Raw genomic sequence first — 24,306 nt, forward strand, 5'->3', positions numbered from 1 at the left:
CAGACTTTTACACCTTTGGGAAAAGTTTCAGCACCTGTTTGTGAGAGGATGTCTTGTCACTGCTCGCGGGCGTGTCTTCATCGCTGGAGTCACTCTGCTTCTCCTCATGGACACAATATTGAGACACAGTAAATATACAGTAGTATCTAATTAAAACAATGACATCACTGCAAAGTGACTGCTTACTTTGTTTTCATTTTTAAATGGATTCAGTTTGGCCATCACTCCTGCTAGTTTGCTCTGAAAATGAACGGAGGAAAAGAGTCAATGTCAGCTGGGACTTCCTGAAAAGTCGCATAGAGAAGGCGGTAGAACCTGTTTGTAGCTGGCCTGGATCTCTGCGTTGTCCAATGTCTCCTCTACATCAGCGTCTGTATTGTCCTTCCCCTAAACACACACAATGTTAACCATTCTTCTTGCAGGAGATATTTGCAATAACAGCAAATGGCGGACATGAGCGCACCTGGTTGTCGAAGGAGAAGGTGTTCATCAAAGCACTGAAGGCACTCTGAAAGCACACACGACTCATTTTATATGTTTATGTCTTTCATATTTGGTCATTTTATTGACAAGGAATATTCACTCATGATTCTAGAACCTTCTGCATCACAACAAGTCACCTGTTTGGATTTGTGTTTCTCTGCAAGGTTTTCTTTGGAGCCTTCTAACTTCTCCTTTTCACGATACTGTAAAGCAAACAACAAACTCATGATGTATACTTTACTAATCATTTAAAAAAATCATATGTAACATATAGAGATGTCCGATAATGGCTTTTTTGCAGATATCCGATATTGTCCAACTCTTAATTACAGATTCCGATATCAACCGATACTGATATATACAGTCGTGGAATTAACACATTATTATGCCTAATTTTGTTGTGATGCCCCGCTGGATGCATTAAACCAGTGTTTTTCAACCACTGTGCCGCGGCACACTAGTGTGCCGTGAGATACAGTCTGGTGTGCCGTGAGATACAGTCTGGTGTGCCGTGAGATACAGTCTGGTGTGCCGTGAGATACAGTCTGGTGTGCCGTGAGATACAGTCTGGTGTGCCGTGAGATACAGTCTGGTGTGCCGTGAGATACAGTCTGGTGTGCCGTGAGATACAGTCTGGTGTGCCGTGAGATACAGTCTGGTGTGCCGTGAGATACAGTCTGGTGTGCCGTGGGAGATTATCTAATTTCACCTATTTGGGTTAAGAATAGTTTTTGCAAACCAGTAATTATAGTCTGCAAATTATGTGTTGTTGAGTGTCGATGCTGTCTAGGGCTCGGCAGAGTAACCATGTAATACTCTTCCATATCAGCCTGTAGCTAATTGCTTTGTAGATGTTGGAAACAGCAGGAGGCAGTGTGCAGGTAAAAAGGTGTCTAATGCTTAAACCAAAAATAAACAAAAGGTGAGTGCCCCTAAGAAAAGGCAGTGAAACTTAGGGAGGGCTATGCAGAACGAAACTGGCTACAAAGTAAACAAAAACAGAATCCTGGACGACAGCAAATACTTACTGTGGAGCAAAGACAGCATCCGGATGCACATCCGAACATGACATGACAATCAACAATGTCCACACAAAGAAGGATAAAAACAACTGAAACATTCTTGATCGCTAAAACAAAGTAGATGCTGGAAATATCGCTCAAAGGAAGACATGAAACTGCTGCAGGAAAATACCAAAAAAAAAAGAGAAAAAGCCCACCAAAATAGGAGCGCAAGACAAGAACTAAAACACCACACACAGGAAAACATCTAAAAACTCCAAATAAGTCATGATGTGATGTGACAGGTGGTGACAGTACACCTACTTTGAGACAAGGGCTATAGTGATGCATGCTTGGTTATGGTTTAAATTCGTATTCAACAATTGCGACAACGACTTTTTACTGTCAACTGAGTTTCGTTTTTTTAGGATTTCTACTGGTGGTGTGCCTCTGCATTTTTTCAACGCAAAAAATGTGCCTTGGCTCAAAAAAGGTTGAAAAAACACTGCATTAAACAATGTAACAAGGTTTTCCAAAGTAAATCAACTCAAGTTATGGAAAAAAATGCCAACATGGCACTGCCATATTTATTATTGAAGTCAGTGCATTATTTTTTTTTAACATGCCTCAAAACAGCAGCTTGGAGTTTGGGACATGAGGAGGTTGAGGTGGGCGGGGTTGGGGGCGGTGGGGGGGTTGCGGGGTTGAGGTGGGGGGATAAGGGGTTGCATATTGTAGCGTCCCGGAAGAGTTAGTGCTGCAAGGGGTTCTGGGTATTTGTTCTGTTGTGTTTATGTTGTGTTACGGTGCGGATGTTCTCCCGAAATGTGTTTGTCATTCTTGTTTGGTGTGGGTTCACACATATTTGTAACAGTGTTAAAGTTGTTTGTACGGTCACCCTCAGTGTGACCTGTATGGCTGTTGACCAAGTATGCCTTGCATTCACTTGTGTGTGTGAAAAGCCGTAGATATTATGTGACTGGGCCGGCACGCTAAGGCAGTGCCTTTAACGTTTATTGGCGCTCTGTACTTCTCCCTACGTCCGTGTACCACTCCGTACAGCGGCGTTTTAAAAAGTCATACATTTTACTTTTTGAAACCGATACCGATAATTTCCGATATTATATTTTAAAGCATTTATCGGCCGATAATATCGGCAGTCCGATATTATCGGCCATCTCTAGTAACATACATTATGATGTACGCCAAGTCTGATGTATAATAACTAAAGCGCATGTATGTGTGTAATAGTATGTAGGCTACATGAGATTCAAAAGATTTCGATTCACACTAACTCGCCATTTCATTTCTAAATATGGATGATTTTTCAAACATTTTATCTATGAAGTTGTATGACAAACAGACTCTGCCATTCGCTGTTAACATTACGGTCGTTATTTTCTTCGCACTCTCCATGTCCCCCAGCGATTCTCGCTGACCAAAGCGGGTTGCCTTTATTGCCCTGGCCAGTAAGGCATCATGCTATCATTATTCATTAGCTTGTGGCATTACCTAAAGGACTTTAACTACCATGCTTTAAAGGGGAACTGTACTTTTTGGGGAATTTTGCCTATCCTTCACAATCGTAATGTGAGACAAATGCACATATTTTTTAATGCTTTCTAACTTATAAACATTTGTCAAAGTCAGCTCACAATGGAGCCAATTCTGCCTATAAAGCCTTTTAAAAAAACATTGAAAAACCTCTATTAAATTATTTTACATAAACACTAAGTATATACGGTATGTATATATAGAGATGATGCAGCAGCTCACCGGCTCAGTATATGAACATGGTAGCTGCGTAAGCTAGTTGGCTCTCTGTGATCATCCATCCATTTTCTACCGCTTGTCCCTTTTGGGGTCGCGGGGGGTGCTGGAGCCTATCTCAGCTGCATTCGGGCAGAAGGCGGGGTACACCCTGGACAAGTCGCCACCTCATCACAGGGCCAACACAGATAGACAGACAACATTCATACTCACATTCACACACTAGGGCCAATTTAGTGTTGCCATTCAACCTATCTCCAGGTGCATGTTTTTGGAGGTGGGAGGAAGCCGATCAATGTGCAACTAAAAGTAGTTTGTCTGTGTTAGCGCTTTTAATAACAATATCGCTAATACTTGTTTAATACTCAGATCACAAACTTTAGATGGAATATTGTTGGTGGTTTTTGGATGTTTCTTTAGAGGGCTTTATGGGCGCAATAGAGTACTCCCGTTAGCTGCATTGTTAGCCATTTATTACAAATTAAAATGCATTAAAAAATAACATATGTGTTCTTGTCTTAGATACTCTGTGCATTGCTCTCAGCACCTGAGTGCATTTGTTCAGTAGCAGAATAAAATGCAGGTATGTGAGCATCTTTTGAGGGAAAAAAAGAGGAAACTGATTTAAAAAAAAAAAAAATTCTATTGGCACAAAGTGCTGCCACGCCAGCCCCAAAATAATATTTTGAAAATAAAGACTACCGTATTTTTCGGACTATAAGTCGCACCGGTCAAAAATGCATAATAAAGAAGGAAAAAAACATATAAGTCGCACTGGAGTATAAGTCGCATTTTGGGGGAAATTTATTTGATAAAAGCCAACACCAAGAATAGACATTTGAAAGGCAATTTAAAATAAATAAAGAATAGTGAACAACAGGCTGAATAAGTGTACGTTATATGAGGCATAAATAACCAACTGAGAACGTGCCTGGTATGTTAACGTAACATATTATGGTAAGAGTCATTCAAATAACTATAACATATAGAACATGCTATACGTTTACCAAACAATCTGTCACTCCTAATCGCTAAATCCCATGAAATCTTATACGTCTAGTCTCTTACGTGAATGAGCTAAATAATATTATTGGATATTTTACGCGAATGTGTTAATAATTTCACACATAAGTCGCTCCTGAGTATAAGTCGCACCCCCGGCCAAACTATGAAAAAAACTGCGACTTATAGTCCGAAAAATACGGTACATTTTCTGCGATATCTACATTATATTTATTCTCTTCTCCCAACCTCTTTTGGCTTTCTATTTGACACTTACATGCCATGGTAACGTACCACTGATTTTTTGATTTTTTTAGTATATAATTTACGAACATTATTATCATTGAAAATGTAGTGTAAAATTCCAAAATTCTATAACATGCATGCAAATACGTTTTCCATTTGGCAACCGTATCCGGTAGCCACGCCCCCTCGGGTAATATACCTGCGGTGTTATGACCTGGGTTTACCCTCGTCACGTCAAAAATAGACCTTCTTGCTTGCTACGAATAAATGCTCTAGAACTACAACTGGTTTGGAACCAAAAGTGTTTGGATTGTGATCGTCCAAATATGATTAGCAGCAAGGTAGAAAGCCGTCAAAAGCTGTGGCTCGGAGGGCGATTGCAGGCGACAACAAGTAAGGTAACCAGATTGTGCTAACTATGCTAACTAGCAAGCTTGTTTCAGCACCCATGATCATCTCGCTGTCCTGCAATGTAGTACAGCGTTTAGGCAAGAGGAACAGTGAGTACATGCGGCTGAGGCGAGCGTTCAACAAATGTTCGGATCCTAAAACGTGGAAAAGATTTTTGACGTGAAAATAAAACTTTAAAAATGCGGATTTTTGCGGACATTTCACATGCCTGCAAATGAACTGAGTAACCCGTCATTAGTCATCTACAATCTTTGTTTATCTGAGTGGATATCGACAGAGCCTCGCTAGTCATGGCTGGCAAGAAAGTACAAAAGACATGAAGGAAAATTGGAGGCCCGGAATTTAAAGTTGAACTTGTACTTACCCATCTTATGCAAGTAATTCGGCGCTGCTGTGGAATTTCGTTACGTTTTCTCTAGTGCTATGCTAAGTCAAAACAACATACAGCTGCAGGCGCACAGCACCGTAGCTGATGGTGTGCGATCATTTCCGAACGGGCAGCACAGGTAGCCTACTTTAGTTCCATTTTGTAGTTACATTATAGCGTCCTCAAAAATCGAAACATGTTAAAAGCAAGACTGAAGTTTATGCAAATTTTAGATACAAGTAATATTAATAGATATTTTAAGACCTTTTATGAGATTGTAGGTCAATTTGAGACATTTTAAGTCCTTAAGTTGAAATTGTTGGATTTAAGACTTTTTAAGACCCCACGGATACCCTGAAAGCAGGTGGACGTTAGAAAAGAAGGATAGAAAAATTTAATTTCCCAGAAAAAAATAAGAAGGCTGACAGGTGTGAGAATCGTAAACTCAATTCTAAGCAAGAAAGTCTTGAATCGACAGAATTGTGCAGCTCCAAGCGTATGTAAGGGCAAGCTTACCTTTGCTGTCTTCTCTGTAAGACTGACGCTGTTGGCAGATACTTCATTGTCCACTGTCAAATTGTCCTAAAACACAAGAAGGTGCGGCGTTTAAGTTCAAATGCAGCTGTGCTACAAAGTAAAAAACTACTTCTCCATGCACTAAATTAGTATCATTTCTGAACTAATCTGGTTTCTTCTATTTTCACACGTGTTTGGGAAGTCCCGGTTTATATGCTCTAACTATAATTCAACTGTTGGCCATACAATATGTGCCTTGCGTACGCTAGGGGGCGATTGTGGTCATATCAGCTCCTTTAGCTACGTAGAAATGTAAGTAAAGGAAAAGAATGCTAAATGCTAATAAGATAGAGATAGTAGCGGTCAATAGCAGAATGTCCTGATTTAACAAATGATTATTCCACTGCTGTTTGCTGTTAGTAATGTTTTAATGTGTTTATTATTACCATCAGAGACATATAAACAGTATTGGATTGCTTTGACTATTTACTGTAAATACAAACTACGGAGTGAATTATTTTTATTGGTGGTTTACATGTCAACGGCATCTAAATTGTTCGACATGAACATTTAATTAGATAACAATGCTGCTTGTGAATGTTTTGAATTAATGTGATCAAGGCAGAGATACCTCATGTCATCTATCGCTGTTTATTATTGTTGTCTGCTTATCACTGACTAACAAAACACACATCATTTGTATTATGTATTGTTAGTCCCACACAGACACAGTAGCTCAGGACATGCTAGAGAGAACTGGGGCCGTACTTATCAAGCTTCTCAGACTTACTCCTAAGAAGTCTGCTAAGAGTTGACATAAGAGTAAATAAATGATTCGCTAAAAGCTGCACTTAAAAGTTAGTTATCAAGCGTCTTACTCACACTTTCAGCGAAGTGTAGGACTGAATCTTAAGTGTCACACTCAGAGCTGAATTACGACATTACTATGTGCCGTAAACGCAATTTTAGGTGACGTCATTTCTGTGTCCATAGAAATGACCAATCACGGAAGGGAATCCCTTGTCTAAGAATAAAGAAATATCTTGGAAATATTTAAGTGGACAATGGGAGTGTATATTTTGACAATAAACTACAAAATAATACAAAACAAACTAGTCCCCGCCGGCACTCACGCTACCGCTCCCTCTCTTCTATCGCCCACACACTCACTGACATCACTCACCTCACACACACACACATACGCTACTGTCATAACATTTTCTTTCCAATTAATTAATTAGGCAACTAATTTGAAACTGGTGTGGGTGGCTCTATATATACTAGCCCACTGCAGACACATGCAGAAATCAACATGGAATCGAAAAGTATTAAATCTGTGACAAAAATAATACCCGCTCTGTCTAAACGATACCGTTTGATCAGCTGCTCGTCATAAAAAAAAACCAAAACATTGTTCCGTTCCCTGAACGTTCGCACACGTCTCTCTCGCCTCAGTGCCATCCCCTGCTGGCAACTCCTAACCACTTAAGACACCTCTGAAGGTCTCTTAAATATCGTGGAGAGTAGGAGTGATTCTTAGACTTAAGAACGTTGATAAAAAGCTTTTATTCTTAAGTTTGAGAGTAGGACTAAATTTCGCAAATTCTCAGGACTTAAGTGTAAAACGGCACTCTAAGAAGCTTGATAAGTACGGCCCCTGGTTTCCAACCGTATACATTCTGTGTGTTTAAAAAAAAAAAACAACAATCAAGTTAAGGCGCTTACATGTGTTATTATAAGCTAATTTGGAACCAGTTCATGCAATAATTTGGTTTTCTTTAGTGCATGTAAACGTACTGTCCGTTATGTCAATGACCAAAATTTAGAAAATAAATTCAGAAAATATTTTTCATTGTCAATTTGTCTTGAAACTTGAAAGTTTAGGTATTGTATTATCGACCACAAAATATGCTAAAAAGTTTGAAAAGTGGTTTTAAAATGGTCCCGAAACATAGCATGTGCCAACATTGACAACCACATTTTCCTGAAACTGTTAAACAGGTTCACAAATAGTCAGTTCAAAAGCTTATCCAAAATTGTAAAACCAAACTAAAAACAAAGTTGACTAAAGGAATCCCAGAAACATATTTATAATAATATTAATGCTACTTACTTGAGATTTAGTCTTTTCTTTTAAAGGCTTTGGTGACTTTTTGAATACATCTGCTGACTCCTGGGAAAGACCAAACATTAGTCTCAGCTGAAGATGTGTCCCTAAGTTACATCCAACAACATTTGAACTACTGATATTAACTACAGATTTGACATTCTTTGGGTTACAACTACACTTTAGAGAGGATAGCTATTTATATTTATTGCATAAATAATACATATTTAATCAAATAATACTTTGAGGTGTGCTCAGGTTTTAATTTGTACATTCACTGCTCACCTTGGTGCTCTCATTGTCATTGTTGTTGCTAGCAGAAAAATCAATATCCAGAAGATCCTGAGAAAACAAAATATGATATTTTACTTTTAGCACCGTACCCACTGTAAATTAAAGTGTGATTTCTAGGTCGTGTCACCTGCGAGGGCCTGCGGGCGTGTCCCTTTTTGTAAGGTCTTTTAAAAATCGCACCCAACACGCTTGATTTGTCCTGCGGATGACGACAATATTGGATATTAGCTTCAGAGGTTAACGTGAGCAAGCTAGCTACGCAAGTGTGTGTCTGCGTGATTGTGTGTGTAAGTGTGTGTGAGCAAGCGCATGCGTGCGCTGACCTTGGAAGATTTGCCATCTAAGCTGTCGTTACTAATAATAATAATAATAATAATGAATTGCATTTGTTACGCACTTTACATTTGTTAAAATCTCAAAGTGCTACAAAGTATTAAAAATAAAAATAGAAAGTAAGAATATATAATAAAAAAAATTAAAATAGAAATGAATCATGACACACACTATATAAAACAGAAACATAAATAAAGTAGAAATAAGAGCCTGAAAGCACTGGATAAAAAAACAGATAAGCAAGCTGAAATGTCTTGATTTTGCTGCGAGAGCGTCACCTAAAAAAAGAATCGGCGTAACTAAGGCAAAATACGTCACAATCGTCTCTCAAAAATCACTCTAACTTATAAACGTTTGTCAAAGTCAGCTCACAATGGAGCCGATGGGAGTAGCTCTATTCTGCCTATAAAGCCTTTTAAAAAAACAGCTAGTTGGCTCTTTGTGATCGATGCGCAACTAAAAGTAGTTTGTCTGCGTTAGCGCTTATAATAACAATATCGCTAATACTTGGTTAATATTTAGGTCACGAAATGTAGATGGAGTTATTGTTGGTGGTTTTTGGATGTTTCTTTAGAGGGATTTATGGGCGCAATAGACTACTCCCATTAGCTGCATTGTTAGCCATTAATTACAAATTAGAATGCATTAAAAAAAACATATGTGTTCTTGTCTTAGATACTGTTGGGATTGTGAATTATAGGAAAAATAACACAAATGTGCAGTTCATTTTTGACACTATGATGTCATCAGCAGGCGAGTCAAGAGTTATGACATCTACACAATTGTACAAAACACAAAACCAGTGAAGTTGGCACGTTCTGTAAATCGTAAATAAAAACAGAATACAATGATTTTCAAATCCTTTTCAACTTATATTCAATTGAATAGACTGCAAAGACAAAGTCCTTAACGTTCGAACTGTAAAAACGTTATTTTTTGCAAAATATTAGCTCATTTGGAATTGAATGCCTGCAACATGTTTCAAAAAAGCTTGGACAGATGGCAAAAAAGACTGAGAAAGTTGAGGAATGCTCATCAAACACTTATTTGGAACATCCCACAGGTGAACAGCCTAATTGGGAAAAGGTAGGTGCCATGATTGGGTATAAAATAAGCTTCCATGAAATGCTCAGTCATTCACAAACAAGGATGGGGCGAGGGTCACCACTTTGTCAACAAATGCGTGAGCAAATTGTTTAAGAACAACATTTCTCAACGGGCTCTTGCAAGGAATTTAGGGATTTCACCATCGACGGTCTGTAATATCATCACAAGGTTCCGAGAATCTGGAGAAATCCCTGCACGTAAGCAGCGAGGCTGAAAACCAACATTGAATGCCCGTGACCTTCCATCCCTCAGGCGGTACTGCATCAAAAACTGACATCAGTGCGTAAAGGATATCACCACACGGGCTTAGGAACACTTCAGAAAACCACTGTCAGTAACTACAGTTCGTTGCTATATCTGTAAGTCCAAGTTAAAACTCTACTATGCTAAGCCAAAGCCATTTCACAACAACACCCAGAAACGCCGCCGGCTTCGCTGGGCCCGAGCTCATCTAAGATGGACTGATGCAAAGTGTAAAAGTGTTCTGTGGTTTGACAAGTCCACATTTCAAATTGTTTTTGGAAACTGTGGGCGTCGTGTCCTCCGGAACAAAGAGGAAAAGAACCATCCGGATAGCATCTGTGATAGTATGGTGTTGTATTAGTGCCCAAGGCATGGGTAACTTACACATCTGTGAAGGCACCATTAATGCTGAAAGGTACATACAGGTTTTGGAGCAACATATGTTGCCATCCAAGCAACGTTATCATGGACGCCCCTGCTTATTTCAGCAAGACAATGCCAAGCCACGTGTTACGACAGCATGGCTTCATAGTAAAAGAGTGCGGGTACTAGACTGGCCTGCCTGTAGTCCAGACCTGTCTCCCATTGAAAATGTGTGGCGCATTATGAAGCCTAAAATACCACAACAGAGACCCCCGGACTGTTGAACAACTTAAGCTGTACATCAAGCAAGAATCCGAAAGAATTCCAACTAAAAAATCTTCAAAAATTGGTCTCCTCAGTTCCCAAACGTTTACTGAGTGTTGTTAAAAGGAAAGGCCATGTAATACAGTGGTAAAAATGCCCCTGTGCCAACTTTTTTGCAATATGTTGCTGCCATTAAATTCTAAGTTAATGATTATTTGCAAAAAAAATTAAGTTTTTCCGTTGGAACAATAAATATCTTGTCTTTGCAGTCTGTTCAATTGAATATAAGTTGAAAAGGGTTTGCAAATAATTGTATTCTTTTTTTATTTATGATGCAGCTGAGATAGGCTCTAGCAACCCCCGCAATCCCAAAAGGGACAAACGGTAGAAAATGGATGGATGGATGGATGGATGGACAACGTGCCAACTTCACTGGGTTTTGATTTTGTAGAACCTGAATGGATGAAATTTTCCACGCCACATATGAGCATTTGCTGCTTCTGGCTCTCCCGCGCTCATAAACAAATAATGATGCATCGTAACTCTGTTTTACAACATGCATACATATCGGCTTTGCCAGACGTAACATGAAAAAATAGAAAAAGTGCCTGAAAGATTTGTATTGGCATTGAACTGTGGAGCAAAGAATGACTATGTACATCATTCCTGACCATGAGATCGAGCTACTTTTGTGTTCAACAAAAGCTTTGCAAGTAATCTAAACAAAGGTGCTTTCTCATTAACTTTAAAGAGGCATTATCTTTTATACTTAATATTTTATTTGACTAAATTTACTGTAATTAGAGCTGACTAAAATCTGTAATTTTGTTGACTATGATTAGACTAAAACTAAAATACATTTTCGTCAAAAGACAATGACACTCCACAATACATTTAAAGGGGAACTGCACATTTTAGTAATTTTGCCTATCATTCACAATCCAGTGTTTCCCACACATCCATTTATTTGTGGCGGCCCGCCACGAAAGAATTACGTCCGCCACAAATAAAATAATAAATTAAATAAATAACTTTTTTTTTTTTGTCCTGTCCAGCTTCTCAGGCAAATCATATAGTTGATGTAGATGCTCATATAGGCTGTTCAGATTTACTTTACAAAAGAGAAGTGTAGGATACTTCTCTTGTTGCCTTATTTGTATTTAACCACTACTGTTTTCTGTTTATTTGTTACTGACTGTGGCAGGACACCTCTGCCTCTGTTTCACTTTATGTTGCTGGTAAATAATATGGTTGTAGTAGTAGGCTAAAGTTAAATTATTTAGTATGCACGAATTAAAGGGGCAGAGCTTTAAGAGACATTTTAGCTTCTATATTTTATAAGATATATTTTTTGTCAGAACCACAATTAATAAATATATTTCAGTGAATAACTTATTGTTCAAATCTGTATATAAATATTTACATAAAGTGTTGTAATTATATTGTAAAATGGATGGATGGATGGACGTTTAAAACAAAACTGTTATTTTTAATTAGTAAGTATACATTTTTTTAGCCTTTTTAGAGAAAATCATATCATTGTAGTAAATGATGCAAATTACTCGATGATGTCATGGTGACCACGCCCATAGCCACGCCCCCACCGTGGCAGTTTATGGGAAACGCTGCAATCCCAACAGTATCTAAGACAAGAACACATGTTTTTTTTTATTAATGCATTCTAATTTGTAATAAATGGCTATCAATGCAGCTAATGAGAGTACTCTATTGCACCCATAAAGCCCTCTAAACAAACATCCAAAAAAGGTGTGAGAATCGTAAACTCAATTCTAAGCAAGAAAATCTTGAATCGACAGAATTGTGCAGCTCCAAGCGTATGTAAGGGCAAGCTTACCTTTGCTGTCTTCTCTGTAAGACTGACGCCGTTGGCAGATACTTCATTGTCCACTGTCAAATTGTCCTGAAACACAAGAAGGTGCGGCGTTTAAGTTCAAATGCAGCTGCGCTAAAAAGTAAAAAAGTACATTTCCATGGTTTCTTCTATTTTCACACGTGTTTGGGAAGTCCCGGTTTATATGCTCTAACTATAATTCAACTGTTGGCCATACAATATGAGCCTTGCGTACGCTAGGGGGCGATTGTGGTCATTTCAGCTCCTTTAGCTACATAGGAATATAAGTAAAGGAATGCTAAATGCTAATAAGATAGAGATAGTAGTGGTCAATAGCAGAATGTCCTGATTTAACAAATGACTACATTATTTCACTGCTGTTTGCTGTTAGTAATGTTTTAATGTGTTTAAGCGACACGTGTGGTTATTATTACCATCAGAGACATATAAACAGTATTGGATTGCTTTGACTATTTACTGTAACTACAAACTACGGCGTGAATTATTTTTAACAGGTGGTTTACATGTCAATGGCATCTACATGAACGTTTAATTAGATAACAATGCTGCTTGTGAATGTTTTGAATTAATGTGATCAAGGCAGAGATACCTCATGTCATCTATCGCTGTTTATTATTGTTGTCTGCTTAACACTGACTAACAAAACACACATATAATTTGTATTATGTATTGTTAGTCCCACACAGACACAGTAGCTCAGGACATGCTAGATCAGGGGTCACCAACCTTTTTGAAAACAAGAGCTACTTCTTGGGTAGTGATTAATGCGAAGGGCTACCAGTTTGATACACACTTAAATAAATTGCCAGAAATAGCCAATTTGCTCAATTTACCTTTAACTCTATGTTATTATTAATAATTAATTATATTTACACTTAATTGAACGGTTTAAAAGAGAAGAAAACACGAAAAAAAATGACAATTAAATTTTGAAACATAGTTTATCTTCAATTTCGACTCTTTAAAATTCAAAATTCAACCGAAAAAAAGAAGAGAAAAACTTAAAAAAAGAATTTGTGGAACATCATTAGTAATTTTTCCTGATTAAGATTAATTTTACAATTTTGATGACATGTTTTAAATAGGTTAAAATCCAATCTACACTTTGTTAGAATATATAACAAATTGGACCAAGCTGTATTTCTAACAAAGACAAATCATTATTTCTTCTAGATTTTCCAGAACAAAATTTTTAAAAGAAATTAAAAAGACCTTGAATAAGATTTAAATTTGATTCTACAGATTTTCTAGATTTGCCAGAATAATGTTTTTGAATTTTAATCATAATAAGTTTGAAGAAATATTCTTTGTCGAAAAAACAGAAGCTAAAATGAAGAATTAAATTAAAATTTATTTGTTATTCTTTACAATAAAAAAAATAGATTTACTTGAACATTGATTTAAATTGTCAGGAAAGAAGAGGAAGGAATTTAAAAGGTAAAAAGGTATATGTGTTTAAAAATCCTAAAATCATTTTTAAGGTTGTATTTTTTCTCTAAAATTGTCTTTCTGAAAGTTATAAGAAGCAAAGTAAAAAAAATTATGAATTTATTTAAACAAGTGAAGACCAAGTCTTTAAAATATTTTCTTGGATTTTCAAATTCTATTTGAGTTTTGTCTCTCTTAGAATTAAAAATGTTGGGCAAAGCGAGACCAGCTTGCTAGTAAATAAATACAATTTAAAAAATAGAGGCAGCTCACTGGTAAGTGCTGCTATTTGAGCTATTTTTAGAACAGGCCAGCGGGCTACTCATCTGGTCCTTACGGGCTACCTGGTGCCCGCGGGCACCGCGTTGGTGACCCCTGTGCTAGAGAGAACTGGTTTCCAACCGTATTTCGGTGTGTTTTTTAAAAAGTCAAACACAATCAAATTAAGGCGCTTACATGTGTTGTAAAAAGCTAATTTGGAACCAGTTCATGCAATAATTTGGTTTTCTTTAGTGCATGTAAACATACTGTCCGTTATGTCAATGACCAAAATTTAAAAAATAAATTCAGAAAATATTTTTCATTGTCAATTTGTCTTGAAACTTGAAAGTTTAGGTATTGTGTTATCGACCACAAAATATGCTAAAAAGTTTGAAAAGTGGTTTTAAAATGGTCCCGAAACATAGCATGTGCTAACATTGACAACCAAAAGAGTTCTGGATTTTCCTGAAACTGTTAAACAGGTTCACAAATAGTCAGTTCAAGAGCTTATCCAAAATTGTAAAACCAAACTAAAAACAAAGTTGACTAAAGGAATCCCAGAAACATATTCATAATAATATTAATGCTACTTACTTGAGATGTAGTCTTTTCTTTTAAAGGCTTTGGTGACTTTTTGAATACGTCTGCTGACTCCTGGGAAAGACCAAACATTAGTCTCAGCTGAAGATGTGTCCCTAAGTTACATCCAACAACATTTGAACTAGGGCTGGGCGATATGGCCTTTTATTAATATCTCAATATTTTTAGACCATGTCACGATACACCATATATATATCTCCATATTTTGCCTTAGCCTTGAATGAACACTTGATGCATATAATTACAGCAGTATGATAATTCTATGTGTCTACATTAAAACATTCTTGTTCATACTCAATTAATATATGCTCATTTTAAACTTTCATGCAGAGAGGGAAACCACAACTAAGTCAATTTACCAAAAGTGTATTTATTAAACAGTTATTAAGCAGTGGCACAAACATTCATGTCATTTCAAAACAGAAAGTGCAAGATTGTGAGAGACATTTTAAAACCAGCTATGAGTGCACTTCTGTGCATGATGTCACTAAGATGACATATCAAAACAACACTAAATTAAAGTGCACTTTTTGTACAGAACGCCACTACAATTAAAAATAGAGATGATATATGCGTTAAAATGTAATATCGGAAATTATTGGTATCGGTTTTTTTATTATCGGTATCGTTTTTTTTTTTTTTTTTTTTTTTTGTTTGTTTTTTTTTAATTAAATCAACATAAAAAACACAAGATACACTTACAATTAGTGCACCAACCCAAAAAAACTCCCTCCCCCATTTACACTCATTCACACAAAAGGGTTGTTTCTTTCTGTTATTAATATTCTGGTTCCTACATTATATATCAATATATATCAATACAGTCTGCAAGGGATACAGTCCGTAAGCACACATGATTGTGCGTGCTGCTGGTCCACTAATAGTACTAACCTTTAACAGTTAATTTTACTCATTTTCTATGTAACTGTTTTTATATTGTTGTACTTTCTTTTTTATTCAAGAAAATGTTTTTAATTTATTTATCTTATTTTACTAATTTTTTTAAAAAGTACCTTATCTTCACCATACCTGGTTGTCCAAATTAGGCATAATAATGTGTTAATTCCACGACTGCATATATCGGTTGATATCGGTATCGGTTGATATCGGTATCGGTAATTAAAGAGTTGGACAATATCGGAATATCGGGTATCGGCAAAAAGCCATTATCGGACATCCCTAATTAAAAACAAATAAAGTGCACTTTTGTGCGTGATGTCACACAAGATATTTCAATAACTGTCAAATAAAAATGAGCTGCATAATAAGAAATCTCCTTCGCTATGTGGTAGGTTCCTGCGGAAGTTATCTCCTTCTGTTGTTGACTATTTGTTTCATACGGTGTTGATGTGGAAATGGTTGCCTCGGCATTTTGTTGGTGTGGCACCGAACGGAGATGTTGACATGCGGAGTAAGCACTCTTCATTCTCCAGCGGGTGACTTTTCAAGTCATGCTACAAATTAGCAGTAATGCTACTTTTTGCAGCAACGCTTTTGCCGCATACTTGTTCAACATCTTCCCGCTTGAAGCCAAACCACCGGCAGACGATGGACCCTGTGCTGTTTTTCTTGGGAATTCATTCTTCCTTCATTTGTTACCAGATTCGCACCTTCTCTCTCTCGTATTACCACCCGCGCCACACCGCTAGCACCACAGCTAATGTTACCCATGTCTCTACCTCTCTGCTCCGCGAGGGCGCATGACAGAATGTGACGTATGTAAGAAAGTGCGCTTGTTTTATCCCTGTGAGAAGGAGACACAAGAAAGAGTGAGAAGAGCCTGAAGTGTAACGCCCGCAGCTAAAAGCAACTGAGTGAGAACGTAAACTCGAATATCACGATATAGTCATTTTCTATATCGCACAGAGACAAACCCGCGATATATCGAGTATATTCGATATATCCCCCAGCCCTAGCTTGAACTACTGATGTTAACTACAGATTTGACATTTTTTGGGATACAACTACACTTCAGAGAGTATAGCTATTTGTATTTATTGCAAGAATAATACATATTTAATCAAAGAATACTTTGAGGTGTGCTCAGGTTTTAATTTGTACATTCACTGCTCACCTTGGTGCTCTCATTGTCATTGTTGTTGCTAGCAGAAAAATCAATATCCAGAAGATCCTGAGAAAACAAAATATGATACATTACTTTTAGAACCGTACACACACTGTAAATCAAATTGTGATTTCTGGGTCGCGTCACCTGCGAGGGCCTGCGGCCGTGTCCCTTTTTGTAAGGTCGTTTAAAAATCGCACCCAACACGCTTGATTTGTCCTGCGGATGACGACAATATTGGATATTAGCTTCACAGGTTAACGTGAGCAAGCTAACTGCGCAAGTGTGTGTTTGTGTGTATGCGTGCGCTGACCTTGGAAGATTTGCCGTCCAAGCTGTCGTTACTAGCTGAAACGTCTTGATTTTGCTGCAAGGGCGTCACCTAAAAAAAAGAATTGGCTTAACTAAGGCAAAATACATCACAGCCTGAAATTTGGCTCGTTTGGAAGAAAACAAAATTGTTTTTAGAAATATCTCCGCCATTTCTCCATGGTTTGATTTTAAATTTTTGGGACTTATGGGATCCCAAATACACAAAAACAGGCAGTAATAGGTAAGGAAAGTGGGTTTTGCATAATTGGGCCACCAAAAATGTATTGACATTTTCCTTAAGCAGTCAGGGTTGTGCTCATGGCTATAGAATGTCTTAAAACTGTCCAAAATGTCCTGATATTGCTGTAAAACAAAGTTAGGGTTGTGTTAATGTCAGAGATGACTGCCAAATGTATATGCCAATTTCAAAAGGCCACGGCCCCCTGACACCCCTTCTCAACTGTCTATGTCAGGGGTCAGCAACCCAAAATGTTAAAAGAGCCATATTGGACCAAAATCACAAAAAACCAATCTGTCTGGAGCCGCAAAAAATGAAATGCCATATTACATACAGATAGTGTGTCATGAGATATAAATTGAATTAAGAGGACTTAAAGGAAACTAAATGAGCTCAAACATACCTACAGATGAGGCATAATGATGCAATATGTACATATAGCTAGCCTAAATAGCATGTTAGCATCGATTAGCTTGCAGTCATGCAGTGACCAAATATGTCAGATTAGCACTCCACACAAGTCAATAACATCAACAAAACTCACCTTTGTGCATTCACGCACAACGTTAAAAGTCTGGTGGACAAAATGAGACAGAAAAAGAAGTGGCATAAAACATGTCCTAGAAAGTCGGAGAAAGTTATACTTGTAAACAAACTATACGGTGAGCTCAAGGACCGCCAAAATTAGTAGGACAAAACGGCGCTCACCAAATACTCGAATCAGTGAAGCATGTTTAATATAAACAGTGTGATTTATAACAATTAGGGAGGTTTGTGTCATGTTTGTCCTCCTACAGAAACCATATTAAAACCAAAAATTTTTTTTTTTCCGTCGTCTTTTTCCATTTTTCATACATTTTTGAAAAAGCTCCAGAGAGCCACTAGGGCGGCGCTAAAGAGCCGCATGCGGCTCTAGAGCCGCGGGTTGCCGACCCCTGGTCTATGTGATGTCAAGGCTTGGTTAGCCCAGAATTTTTTAATAATGAATGAGGGAAAAACGGAAATTTCAGTTTTTGGTCCGGCCCTCACTGACTTGGGACCATTGCAAAATCATGTGCGTCCCAAAGTCACCAGCCTTGGCGTCACTATAGACAGCCATTTTAATTTGACAAACAAGTCAAAGGCGTTTTAAAATGGTGTTTTTATCATCTTCGTCTTTTAGCAAAGGTAAAACCATTTTTATCTTTTAACCTTTTTGAACAAGTCGTGCATGCTTTTATTTCAAGTGGCCTGGACTACTGCAATGCACTTTATGCTGGCATTAGCCAAAAAGCTCTCTCCCGGTTGCAGTTAGTCCAGAACGCGGCAGCACGACTTTTAACAGGGGCCAGGAAACGTGAGCATATAACCCCAATTCTTCGGAGTTTGCACTGGCTTCCTGTTCATTTTAGAATTGATTTTAAATCCTTGCTGTTTGTTTTTAAAGCTTTACATGGACTGGCACCTCAGTATATCTCAGACCTCATCCAAATTTACACTCCTGCGCGCGCTCTGAGGTCCGAGAGCCAGCTCCAGCTCGTGGTGCCCAGGACGAGACTTAAAACCAGGGGAGACAGGGCCTTCTCTGTGGTCGGCCCTAAACTCTGGAACACTCTGCCCCTCCATGTTCAAACTGCTCCCACAGTGGAGTGTTTTAAGTCTCGTCTTAAGACCCACTTTTACTCTTTGGCTTTTAACACTACGTGAGTTGTGTGGTCTTCTGTCCTCTGTTGTCCTGTGTGTTTTTTTTAATAAATTTTGATGTCTATTTTACTGTTTTAATTGGTTTTACCCTTTAAAATCGTTTTTAATCATACTTATTTTTTATATTGTCTCTGTATTGGTTTTCTATTCATTTATTCTTTGTTTTTATTCAGTCATTGGTGTAGCATAATATTGTTTTTAATATTGTTTTTAATATCGTTTTTAATATTGTTTTTAACATGGCTGTGCAGCACTTTGGAAACATTCTTGTTGTGTAAATGTGCTATATAAATAAAGTGGATTGGATTGGATTGTGTTAATATCCAAAAACAGTTAAATTATCCTAAAGCACAGTCAGGATTGCGCTTAAGAAACAAAATGTCCTGAAATTGTCCTATACAACGGTCAGGGTTGTGCCTAGGACCAAAAACATGTCTTAAAATTGTCCTAAAAGTCTACAATGTCCTAAAATTATTTGTAAAACAGTCAGAGTTGCGTTTAAGAAAAAAAAGGTGGTAAAAGTGTCCAAGCAACAAGTTCATGATTTCTCTAACACCATTATGACTGTCATCAAAAAGCAGCAAACAGCAAAGTTATTTAATTTGCAGGGCAGAAGTGCTTCAGTTTGGACATGTCCGCTACCAAAGAGCCCTGAGGAGGGTAAGGACACAGAACTATTTGAGCTCATGTCTTTTATGTAATCCGACTAAAACAGACTTTTACACCTTTGGGAAAAGTTTCAGCACCTGTTTGTGAGAGGATGTCTTGTCACTGCTCGCGGGCGTGTCCTCATCGCTGGAGTCACTCTGCTTCTCCTCATGGACACAATATTGAGACACAGTAAATATACAGTAGTATCTAATTAAAACAATGACATCACTGCAAAGTGACTGCTTACTTTGTTTTCATTTTTAAATGGATTCAGTTTGGCCATCGCTCCTGCTAGTTTGCTCTGAAAATGAACAGAAGAAAAGAGTCAATGTCAGCTGGGACTTCCTGAAAAGTCGCATAGAGAAGGTGGTAGAACCTGTTTGTAGCTGGCCTGGTTCTCTGCGTTGTCCAATGTCTCCTCTACATCAGCGTCTGTATTGTCCTTCCCCTAAACACACACAATGTTAACCATTCTTCTTGCAGGAGATATTTGCAATAACAGCAAATGGCGGACATGAGCGCACCTGGTTGTCGAAGGAGAAGGTGTTCATCAAAGCACTGAAGCCACTCTGAAAGCACACACGACTCATTTTATATGTTTATGTCTTTCACATTTGGTAATTTTATTGGCAAGGAATATTCACTCATGATTCTAGAACCTTCTGCCTCCCAACAAGTCACCTGTTTGGATTTGTGTTTCTCTGCAAGGTTTTCTTTGGAGCCTTCTAACTTCTCCTTTTCACGATACTGTAAAGCAAACAACAAACTCATGATGTTTACTTTATTAATCTTTTTTTTTAAATTGTGTGTAACGTACATTATGATGTATGGCGGGTCTGATGCATTATAAATAAAGCTCATGTATGTGTGTAATAATATGTAAGTTACATTCACACTAACTCTCCATTTTATTTCTAAATATGGATGATTTTTCATATATTTTATTTATGAAGTTGTATGACAAACAGACTCTGCCATTCGCTATTGCCCTGGCCAGTAAGGCATCATGCTATCATCCTTCATTAGCTTGTGGCATTACCTAAAGGACTTTAACTACCATGCTTTAAAGGGGAATTGTACTTTTTGGGGTATTTTGCCTATCCTTCACAATCGTAATGTGAGACAAACGCACACTTTTTAAAATGCTTTCTAACTTATAAACTTTTGTCAAAGTCAGCCAATGGGAGTAGCCTCACTCGTACACAATCAAATGCAGATACTTTTTCTTATGCCTTCTGATCTCTCTCTCTCTCGCTCTCTCTCTCTCTCTCTTACTTGCTGTACATATCCTACCAAGTCAGACCTACACTGTTCCAATATCCATTTCTCTGTTCTCAATTGTTGATGACTGATGATAACAACTGAACCTAACCCCCCCCCCCACACCCCGGATTGTAAATAATGTAAATAATTCAATGTGATTATCTTGTGTGAAGACTGTATTATGATGATAGTATATATCTGATAGTATATATCTGTATCATGAATCAATTTAAGTGGACCCCGACTTAAACAAGTTGAAAAACTTATTCGAGTGTTACCATTTAGTGGTCAATTGTACGGAATATGTACTTCACTGTGCAACCTACTAATAAAAGTCTCAATCAATCAATCAATCAAAACTTAATGGGGACATCGCTCTGTTTACACCAGGGGTCACCAACCTTTTTGAAACCAAGAGCTACTTCTTGGGTACTGATTAATGCGAAAGGCTACCAGTTTGATACACACTTAAATAAATTGCCAGAAATAGCCAATTTGCTCAATTTACCTTTAACTCTATGTTATTATTAATAATTAATGATATTTACACTTAATTGAATGGTTTAAAAGAGGAGAAAACACAAAAAAATGACAGTTACATTTTGAAACATAGTCTATCTTCAATTTCGACTCCTTAAAATTCAAAATTCAACCGAAAAAAAGAAGAGAAAAACTAGCTAATTCGAATCTTTTTGAAAAAAATTTAAAAAATAATTTATGGAACATCATTAGTAATTTTTCCTGATTAAGATTAATTTTAGAATTTTGATGACATGTTTTAAATAGGTTAAAATCCAATCTGCACTTTGTTAGAATATATAACAAATTGGACCAAGCTATATTTCTAACAAAGACAAATCATTATTTCTTCTAGATTTTCCAGAACAAAATTTTTTCTAAGAAATTCAAAAGACTTTGAAATAAGATTTAAATTTGATTCTACAGATTTTCTAGATTTGCCAGAATAATTTTTTTTGAATTTTAATCATAATAAGTTTGAAGAAATATTTTACAAATATTCTTTGTCGAAAAAACAGAAGCTAAAATGAAGAATTAAATTAAAATGTATTTATTATTCTTTACAATAAAAAATTAATTTACTTGAACATTGGTTTAAATTGTCAGGAAAGAAGAGGAAGGAATTTAAAAGGTAAAAAGGTATACGTGTTTAAAAATCTTAAAATCATTTTTAAGGTTGTATTTTTTCTCTAAAATTGTCTTTCTGAAAGTTATAAGAACAACGTAAAAAAAATAATGAATTTATTTAAACAAGTGAAGACCAAGTCTTTAAAATATTTTCTTGGATTTTCAAATTCTATTTGAGTTTTGTCTCTCTTAGAATTAAAAATGTCGGGCAAAGCGAGACCAGCTTGCTAGTAAATAAATACAATTTAAAAAATAGAGGCAGCTCACTGGTAAGTGCTGCTATTTGAGCTATTTTTAGAACAGGCCAGCGGGCTACTCATCTGGTCCTTACGGGCTACCTGGTGCCCGCGGGCACCGCGTTGGTGACCCCTGGTTTACACAGTCACCTTTAGGGGACCTCTGACGGTATGGGGACAAAAAAACAGGTCCGCTAAAGGGAAACCTTTTTAAATGATAGTCAGATCCATTCTGAAGATGCCTAAGTGATTTTTAAGCTTTGGCCCATAAAACATGTTTACTGGTTAGTTGGAGTGTGAGACATTTTCACAGCAGCATTGAAGTTCTATGTGTACAACCGCATTACGGCCTACAAAAGGAGATTGCAGGTAAAATAGTACATTAAGAGATAATCAGCAAGACTGGTTAAGTAGAACCGTTTTTAATGTTCTTTATGTTCAATGTTGTTAAAAATAAAAAGTAAAAATAAAAGTTTAAATGATTTTGTATTTTATTTCTGTGGTTTAAGGTAAGATAAGATCATCCTTTATTGATCCCACAACAGGGAAATTTGAGTTACTTTGTTTCTGTGTTTCAAATATCGGTAAAAGAGAAAATTAATTTTCTTGATAAGTGAAACATTTGTAATCCTGGCATTAATAGTACTGTAAATGTGTATGGTATCCATCCTTAGTTAAAACTAATATATTTTTCCAAAAACAAAATCTGGTTTAGTGTTCCTTAGGATGACATTTTCATACAGCATGATTATTATTACCTTAAAAGTATGATTCACATTCAGAATGTTCCATCCTTCTATATATGCTAGTTGGAGTTGCAGACAACTTCATTACTGCTAAATAGCAGTTTTCAGTAATGTCACCGAAGATGCAGGATTTGCTTTAACATTTAAGTGGTAGTAGTGCTATATTCTGAGGATCATGTCATATTTAATTTGAAACTTGGTCCTCAGTAGTCACGTACAAATTTGTGTGAATTATGCAAAATTATTTAAATTTGGTCCCCATGAACCATATTAACTCTTTTTCCCCAGGGTCCCCAGTAAGAATGATCAGCACATTACTTCATCAATCCAGAGATTTAAAGACGTGTATGAGCTAACTGAGCAGTGGCCATTTTACCTTTTTTTTTTATGCCTCCACAACCTGTAGAAAGGGTGGTCCCCACAAGTGATGATCAAAAATTTGGTACCCATTCCAAATGATAACCAGTATGTGTGTGTGTGTGTGTGTGTGTGTGTGTGTGTGTGTGTGTGTGTGTGTGTGTGTGTAAGTGTATGTGTATGTGTGCGCTCACCCTGGAAGATTTGCCATGTAAGCTGTCGTTACTAGTTGAAATTTCTTGATTTTGCTGCAAGAGCGTCACCTAAAAGAAAAGAATTGTATTGTTAATATATGAAGAAGAATGCTGACTGTGCAAAAAAAAGATCACAACAAACTTGTGGTTGCGCTTCCTTGGACGATTTAGGCGTCTTCTTGAACCTTCCCTTAAACATGCCTCCTTTTTCCTAGAATACATTAAGAGAATAATATTTACAAGGAGCAATACAACAAACCCTTTAAAGTGATTACTATCTCAGAAACATGGATCGATATTAAAAAAGGAACATATTTTGATCTCGAAGAATATTAACTAAAATACATCAACACAACTAACAAGAATGGAGGAGGATTAACGTTGTACGTGATGAAGAACCTGGGGCCGTACTTATCAAGCTTCTTAGAATTACTCCTAAGAAGTCTGCTGAGAGTTGACTTAAGAGTAAATAAATTATTCGCTGAAAGCTGCACTTAAAAGTTAGTTATCAAGCGTCTTACTCACACTTTCAGCGAAGTGTAGGACTGAATCTTAAGTGTCACACTCAGAGCTGAATTACGACATTACTATGTGCCGTAAACGCAATTTTAGGTGACGTCATTTCTGTGTCCATAGAAATGACCAATCACGGAAGGGAATCCGTTGTCTAAGAATAAAGAAATATCTTGGAAATATTTAAGTGGACAATGGGAGTGTATATTTTGACAATAAACTACAAAATAATA

The 24,306-nt window shown here is 37.0% G+C and overlaps 1 protein-coding gene across 5 annotated transcripts in view; it reads right to left on the reverse strand.

Annotated features, from left to right (window-relative positions):
* The window catches only part of LOC133631130 (hepatoma-derived growth factor-related protein 2-like), a 55,697-nt gene that overhangs the window by 27,550 nt on the left and 3,841 nt on the right, over positions 1–24,306 (reverse strand). For 2 of the 5 annotated variants that reach the window (XM_062023208.1, XM_062023207.1), the window contains exons 4-24: positions 23,703–23,771; positions 23,561–23,629; positions 20,300–20,365; positions 20,143–20,187; positions 19,995–20,066; positions 19,866–19,919; positions 19,714–19,782; positions 17,048–17,116; positions 16,882–16,953; positions 16,744–16,800; positions 14,664–14,723; positions 12,363–12,428; positions 8,325–8,396; positions 8,189–8,245; positions 7,910–7,969; positions 5,797–5,862; positions 621–686; positions 464–508; positions 316–387; positions 187–240; positions 35–103 (exon numbers count right to left, since the gene is read on the reverse strand). In XM_062023208.1, the coding sequence (XP_061879192.1) occupies positions 35–103; positions 187–240; positions 316–387; positions 464–508; positions 621–686; positions 5,797–5,862; positions 7,910–7,969; positions 8,189–8,245; positions 8,325–8,396; positions 12,363–12,428; positions 14,664–14,723; positions 16,744–16,800; positions 16,882–16,953; positions 17,048–17,116; positions 19,714–19,782; positions 19,866–19,919; positions 19,995–20,066; positions 20,143–20,187; positions 20,300–20,365; positions 23,561–23,629; positions 23,703–23,771 (1,329 nt within the window). The remainder of the gene's footprint in view (positions 1–34; positions 104–186; positions 241–315; positions 388–463; positions 509–620; positions 687–5,796; positions 5,863–7,909; positions 7,970–8,188; positions 8,246–8,324; positions 8,397–12,362; positions 12,429–14,663; positions 14,724–16,743; positions 16,801–16,881; positions 16,954–17,047; positions 17,117–19,713; positions 19,783–19,865; positions 19,920–19,994; positions 20,067–20,142; positions 20,188–20,299; positions 20,366–23,560; positions 23,630–23,702; positions 23,772–24,306) is intronic. The other 3 variants (XM_062023210.1, XM_062023209.1, XM_062023211.1) reach the window with 3 other exon arrangements.

Source organism: Entelurus aequoreus, linkage group LG16 (assembly GCF_033978785.1).
Source record: "Entelurus aequoreus isolate RoL-2023_Sb linkage group LG16, RoL_Eaeq_v1.1, whole genome shotgun sequence".
Classification (NCBI taxonomy): Eukaryota; Metazoa; Chordata; class Actinopteri; order Syngnathiformes; family Syngnathidae; genus Entelurus; species Entelurus aequoreus.